Genomic DNA, 7,219 nt, shown 5'->3' with positions numbered 1-7,219 from the left:
ACACAATGCCCTTCATTACTGCCAACGGTTATAAGATGTACATACACATCGGCCCTCAAAATTATATTTAATATCACCATTTTGGGGTGGCCACCAACCCTCACCCCAACTTGGCCAAAATGTTACACCATCTACCGACATGAAATAACCACTGAAAACACAAACCAATCTTTCAGTTTAAGAACATGAACAATCCACATTTCCAATGAGCTCAATTCTTGGATAGGCCATTCGACTTTCCATCTGATTGATACATTTAGTGCTTAGAAACAATTGATGCCATCAGCCTGCCTTGCAACTCAGGTGCCCCAACATGGAGCCTGCCAACAGGAGCCCCACAGCAATCTTCATTGGGCTGTTTGGTTTCATGAAGTAGGAGAACTGGATGCTGTTCCCTACCCCATCTCCCTCATTGGGGTCCAGGAGAGAACAGCAGCAGCTCAAGACCTCAATTGGTGAGCTGAACTTAGATTCTGCTACATGTACTGGGGTCAAAGGGGACGAAGCTTGAATATATGACACACCATACATACCCTCGAGAGGACAGCTTTTGCTGTTTAGCAATGAATTTGGCCCCAGTGTCAGGATGGGGTAGGAAGCAAAAAAAAAAAATTAAACCTACATAGTACTCAGCCTCAATCTAACCACCCAACTTCCTGCACCGTGAAGGCCGCTAAACCTTGCCTGTGTCAAGTTATCTTGTTATGGTCGATATTTAAGACTTGATCTTAATGCCATTCGAGCACAAAATCACGCAGTGGCTTTAAGTAGCCCTCTTCATCTCGTCCTAAGGAAGCTGGCCACATTAAGATAAACTGCTAGATTTACAGGGAGGTTAGTCACCAAATATAATGGGAGTGGGTTGTTTTGCCACTAAGACTGCTATGAGTCAGAAATTTAGACTGTTACAATAGAGAACAGCTTAAAAAATGTAATACTGTTTATTTAACTTCAAAAACATTTCAGCATTCTAAACATACAAAAAATAACAAAACGTTGCAAATTGTGTTTAGTACAGAAGGTTCTTGAACTTTCATTGATGCAGTGGCTCTTCACTTTGCTGACAATGAAGAGTTCTAGTTTGTTTAGAAACAAACAGTTGAAAACTACCACACTTAACTAAAAAAGATCCAAACACTTCTCATGCCAGCTGACCCCCCTTTTTCCACAGCTAAGAATGGCAGCAGAATGCTATGTCACTATATACAAAAACAAGACAACCTGAAGCCAAATGGATGCCCACTGCAGTGTCCACAGGTCCAGCCTCACAGTGCACGCCCTGAGCTACGGCCCCTCCAAAAGGCATCTTCCCCACCACCTCAACGCCAAGCAAGGAACATCAAGAGCTTGTCCCGGTTGTTTTGTTCTTTTTACAAACTATAGATATGTACAGTTGAGAACTCAGGATTTCTAGCCAATAACCATATAGTTAACACCACCTTACAGATTAAAAAAAAAGAAAATGCCAGAAACATCTTTAAATGCCTTGTCACACCAACAGCAAAGTGCACAGAGTGAGGAGAACACGAGAGCCTTTTTTTTTGTTTTTAAAATGTTTGGAAATATGTACAACTTTGATACAGTTTCAGGGTGCTCCAGACACCCATGGCCACTTCATGTAAACCACTGACAATTTCTAGAGCACTTTGAGAGACTACTATATGATCATGATCCAATTGTGTAATTAATCCTAATGAGGGCAACAGACAGGGCTCTAATAAGAGCTGTGTCGATTACGGCGCTCCCCTACTCTAAGGTATTCACAAGGAGACAGATCAACAGTTTTTTATTCATCCTCCTCATCCTCCTCATCCTCCTCCTCCTCTTCTTCCTCCTCGTCTTCTTCATCATCCTCTTCGACTTTTTTTCGGGCAACTTTAGCAGGACCCTTTGCGCCATCAAATTTTCCTTTAGACTTATAGTCAGCAACATCCTGGAAGGAACAGGGACATATTCCAAATGAGGAGACAAACTCTCCTGCAACTATTTTAGCAAAGGGCAGAAACATACTGTCCCTGCAAGAATAAGCAAGCGAGAATTTAAAACAAGACAGGGCTGCTATTTGAAGTATTCGTTTGCAGAAACAAATTTCAAAGATAACGGGTGTTCGTGTAGTTTTTAATACATGTTAACAGCACTATGAAATGCTATGCCATGGTATCCTATGTTACCAAATTTTTTAAGCCTGCCTGAAGTTCTCTCAAAGACAAAAAAAAATGTTAGAAGCCTGAACACCGGCACACATGGCTTATCTTGCATGGAGATGGGTCCTCACATGCTATGCTTTACTCAGCCCAGCAAAGTAGCCTTACGCCCCCATCCCCTGTACCCCGGGCAGCTGAATGCTTCCAGTCCAAACTGCACGCCCCGGCCCAACTCACCTTTTCATATTTCTCCTTCAGCTTTGCCGCCTTATTGTTGTAAGGCTGCTTTTCACTGTCGCTTAAGTTATTCCACATCTCACCCAGCTTCTTTGCCACATCTCCGATAGAGATGCCGGGGTTTGTGGATTTGATCTTAGGGCGGAATTCTGAACAGAAGAGGAAGAATCCAGACCTAGGGGGAGAGAATTACAGAAATTAGATAAGAACCCACAAAAACAAGAGCTTAAGTCAGAATCCCATGTTCCTGAGCCCACGTACTTCCTACCACTATGACTCCTCTCCCTACAGTGAAGAAATGTGTGATACCATATACAACGTTACAAAGTTATAGGTTACAGAATGTTTAAGCTGCTTCAGAAATATATGGCGGTTTCTGAGTCTCTAAGTTGCTGAGCAACGGGTAGAGAACATATCTAAGGATGCTGACACCCAGAACTAGGCTGCCTCTTCCCAGTGGAAAGGCCAACCGGCAACCATGAGGGCACACAGTTCACAAGCGCATCAGCCTTAACTATTGATTTCCATGGCACTGCATTTTAAAGCCCCAAGTACAGAATGTTTCACAGAAGTATCCTGACATTTTTTACATAGTGTCTTTTAAAAACTCTTTCAAGCAGAAGGAAAACTCTTCACAGTGTCCTGAATCCTATAGTCACTTACGGTGGCCTTTTGGGGGCATTAGGATCCTTCTTCTTCTTGCCTCCTTTAGCTGGTCCATAATCCTTCATTTCTCGATCATAGCGTACTTTATCTGCCTTTGCCATTTCATCAAATTTAGATTTCTCTTTCCCAGACATTGTCTGCAAAGAATAGGACCTGTTAAATTCCTCAATGCAATGAACACATACCTGTTCGATTGTCCTGTAGTAAGTGGCAATTGCTTCTCTAAAGGTAAGTAGCCCCAAAGTGTGAAATCCAACTAAGACTATCTTAAAGGATACAAAAGAAAAGTACCTTCCACCTCTCAGAGCACTTCTTAGAAAATTCGGCAAAATTGACAGGAACCTCTGGATTCTTCTTCTTATGTTCCTCTCTGCACGTCTGCACAAAGAAGGCATAAGCAGACATCTTGCCCTTTGGTTTCTTGGGATCACCTTTAGCCATCTTGACTGTGATGGATAGAAGCAAGAGAAACAAAGAAAAATAAACCCAATGAATAGAACAGAACTACAAAGGCAGGGCAAAATTACAATTGAGGTTGCCCTTAGGAAGCTCCCCTCCCCCCACCAAAATAAACAAATGCTTGATGCCACTGGCAGCCAAAGACAGACTGGGAGGAAATCAGCTTCACTGTCACTTGTCATTTAACTTTTGACCAGCATGAAGCGTGGTGGTTTGCAAGTTACTTCTCCAAGAGTGATCAAGTTCTCCAAATGGAGCAGACCCAAGTAGGGTGGTTCAGCGCTACATTCCTATTCAGTACTACGTTTTGGAAACCACAACCACAAAGTGTGGGAAGGTCGGGGGGCGGGGGGAGGACACATTTGTAGGAGGTGCAGGCAGGTGATAGAAACTTGAAATCAATGACTTAAAGCTAACTGGTCATCTGTGTAACTCCTATGTTACAGACAAATACTGTCACCGCTGCTAAACACCAAATCAAAGCAGGAGAACTGTAAATAGGGAACATTTGAAATTTCACTATTGTTGATGCGTTTTGGCTTATAAAAATGGCTTTTACAAGAACGATGATCTAGCAAGTGAGCAGATACCCTTGTACTATTAGTTCAAATCTGTCTCTTCGTCATTACCTAAAGGGGGAGGGGATACCAAAAGGACTCGTCTTGCTCATTTGTAAAGTGGAAAGCATGTCCACCCAGGAACACTTTCTCCAAAGTTTCCAAATAAAAATGCAGCTGTGGCGTGTCATCGTCCCTGTCCCACCCCCCAGCTTCCCGCCATCTTTTCCTTTTCCCACACCCAAGGTCATCATGTAAAACTAAAGCGCTCCCCTTTGCGGGGAACGGACCAAGGGGCTCCGTTAGGGCCCTGCAGTGGCTGCGCGGGTGGGGCGGGCCAGCGCAGGGGAGCCCCGGGCCAGCAGCCGGCAGCCGGGCTCGGTTCCGCGCTGGGTCACCCAGACACCCATAATTCACCTTCCATTTTGTCAAAAGGTTCCTGATGAAAGAAAGTGCCCCTGAAATCCACCGCTGCCTCACCCGGGGGACGCGCGGGGCCAGGGGCGACGGTGGCAGCAGCGCTCCAGGGGCGCAGAGCTGGGCCGGCTGCGGCCGCAGTGATGGTGGCGCCCGCCGTGCCTCTGAGCCCCGCTCGCTAAAATGGCTGATCCGCGCGCGGCCAGCGCAGGCGGCAGTGGCGAACAAAGCGGTCCGGGCCCCGCCGCCGCCGCCGCCGCCGCCCGCTCGCCAGCCCCCACCCCACCCCGCCCCGGGGCGCCCAGGGGCGCGGGGCTGCGGGGGCCGCGGGCTGCCCCCCCCCCCGCGCCGGCGCGGGGCGCACTCCTCGGGATAACAAAGGCGCCCATGCAGCCATGACGCTTGGCCGCGTCGGGACCCACGGCGGCGCCCCCGGCCCTCCACGCCACCAGCCCCCGGTCGTGGGTGCTGGGACCAAGGCCAGATCCCGCCCGGGAGCCCCGCCGCCCGCCCCGCCCGCCTGTCCTCCCCTCGCCAGGCCCAGCACCGCGCCAGCCATGTTAGCGGTGGCAGAGGCGGCGGTGCCCAGCGGGCAGGCGACGATCTGGGGGCGGCCAGCCCACCCCCCCACCCTGGACTGCCGTGCGCTCCCGAGACGGCCATGTTAATGCAGAAGCAGCAGTGCAGCCCGCGGGCCCGCACAGCGCCTGGCCGAGCCCGGCTGCGAAGTTTGCTCTCGCCGCAGCCCCCAGCGGCCACCAGCTGCCCGCCCCCCGCGGCGTCCGTCCCGGGCCAGGGAGCACCCGGCTCCCTTCCCAACGCCGCCGCTGGGTGCCGGGACTCGCACCGCCCGAGCCCGCAGCCCCCAAGCCGCCGCCACAGCTGCCCCAACATCTGGCCTCAGGGGGCCTGAGCCCCGAGGCAAGGACCCAGGGGGCGGCAGCCGAAGGCGGCTCCGCGACGGGAGCCCAGACCCGACAGCCGGAGCTAGGGATGAAGAATTGAAAAGTTGAAACACCTGAATTGTTTCTTCCTTCCCTGCCACTCAGGTAGAGAGAAGGTGGAGGGGGCGGGAAAGGCGCCGGGAGGAGAAGGAGGAGAGCCGGTGGCGGACCGCGCTGGCGCTGGCGCGGTCTGGAAAGTTGTGCGGGCGCTGCGGCGGCAGCGGCGGCGTTGGTGGCAGGCGCGGGCGGCGGCAACGTACCTGTATTGTTCGCTAGTCTGGGCAGCGCAGGGCACGACGCGCGGCTCAGCGCTCCCCAGCCTCGCGCTAGCTGCCTCCACGAGAGCCGCCTGATTGGCCAGCGGGCTCCGCCGTTTAAAACAGCCTCCTCGCCCGGCCATTGGCTGCGGGCCTCATGCATATTAAACAGGCACGAGCGCCCATTGGGCGCGGCCGTGGAGATCATTCATTCAAACAGAACAACCCGCCGGCGCTGGCTTTGGCTGCCGAGGCAAAACAGAGGAATAATAATATTCTGGCTTTCCCACCGCCCCCGCGCCGCGTCCCCTCTACCAAGTGAGCTGGAATCTCAAAAGACTTTAGAGAGGTGGCCCCGCCATTCCCCGAGGCCTCGGCCTCTGGCGTGGGAAGGCGAGGTCGAGCCCCGCTTCACTGCCCTCTGCTCCCTCCTGGGCGCCCCCGACCCCGGATCCCTGGCCCCTAGTCAGGCTCCCAGCCCTGGGAAACCTCCAGGGGCTGACCGGCAAGGGTCGATAGTTCTCTACCTCTGCCCAGCTCCCTGCGGCTGGGCGGCAGAGGCCTTGCGGCAGCTCGCTCAAGACCAGTGGAAGGCAGGTCCTTAGAGTTTCAGCACTGGGATCCTGCTACCCCGTCCAAAAGGGACCCAGTTCCGCTCCTGAGGACCGTACTCGACTAGGCTCTTTCCACCCATTGCCAGAAAGTCTGTCTGTGCCTACAATTGCGGAAACAGCAAGCTAGGTGAGCTAGAGGAGGAGAACACTGGCAAAAGCAGAGAAATTGTGAGAATTTGTAGTTCTGTGGTCGGAGTTCTCGCTTCACTGCCTCAGTTCGGGCCAGACCTATATTCCTCCGGCTCGCCTAACATACACGCTAGTAAAGAATAAAAGTTCTTGGAATGGATAAACGGGATTTGACTTGACTTGGCCTCAGTTTTACCTCTCACTGGCTAAGTGGTATGGCCTTGATTGAGCAAGTCACTTCTTTTGGGGGATTCCCCAATGGTTTTCAAAGGGAGGGGACAGTGTCATTCCTACGAGAGGTTTGAAAATACCCAGTGACTGGAAGTTGCTGAAATTTAGTAAGAGGAGGGGATGGCCAGGGATGTTAAATGCCCTGCATTGTGCAGGATAGTCACACACAAGGAAGAAGTATCCCATTCCAAATCCTAGTGTCAGCCCTGCCGATAAATAACAGAGGACCCTTCCCTCTTTGAGCTGCCCAGAAAGAATGGAAGAAAAAGGAAGGGTGAGGAAAAGGTGCACGTTTTAAGGGCTTAAATTTGGAGAAAATACTGGGAGAGGCATTGTGAGTTCTATAAGTTCCCTTTCCAAAGCATTCTGAGCGGCCAAGATAGCCAGCTCTTTATAATTCTCATATTTAGAAATGAGACCAGAAGATGAGTTTTTTCAAATGCTGTTTCCAAAAACTGGCTAAGTTTGAGGTGTGTGAACTGACCTCACAAAGCACCTGCCTCCCCGCCCCCACCCAGCTCTTGCCAACTCCCCTGAGCCTCCTTGAGCAAGCCTGAGCCCCTA

The 7,219-nt window shown here is 51.2% G+C and overlaps 1 protein-coding gene across 2 annotated transcripts; it reads right to left on the bottom strand.

The window, feature by feature from the left end:
• Positions 1-916: 916 nt before the first annotated feature.
• On the bottom strand, positions 917-5,766 carry HMGB3 (high mobility group box 3). 2 transcript variants are annotated; one of them, XM_016123695.2, is made up of 5 exons: positions 5,685-5,766; positions 3,339-3,493; positions 3,045-3,184; positions 2,382-2,556; positions 917-1,933 (listed from the first exon to the last, which is right to left on the bottom strand). In XM_016123695.2, the coding sequence occupies exons 2-5, from the start codon at positions 3,486-3,488 to the stop codon at positions 1,787-1,789; spliced, it is 612 nt and encodes a 203-aa protein (XP_015979181.1). In that variant the 5' UTR covers positions 3,489-3,493; positions 5,685-5,766; the 3' UTR covers positions 917-1,786. The 2 variants fall into 2 exon arrangements, with proteins under 2 accessions (XP_015979181.1, XP_015979180.1); XM_016123694.2 differs by having other exon boundaries at positions 5,499-5,761.
• Positions 5,767-7,219: the final 1,453 nt, after the last annotated feature.

The sequence above is a fragment of the Rousettus aegyptiacus genome, unplaced genomic scaffold (genome assembly GCF_014176215.1).
Source record: "Rousettus aegyptiacus isolate mRouAeg1 unplaced genomic scaffold, mRouAeg1.p scaffold_m13_p_9, whole genome shotgun sequence".
NCBI lineage: Eukaryota > Metazoa > Chordata > Mammalia > Chiroptera > Pteropodidae > Rousettus > Rousettus aegyptiacus.
This window is presented reverse-complemented; position numbering and strand designations above follow the sequence as displayed.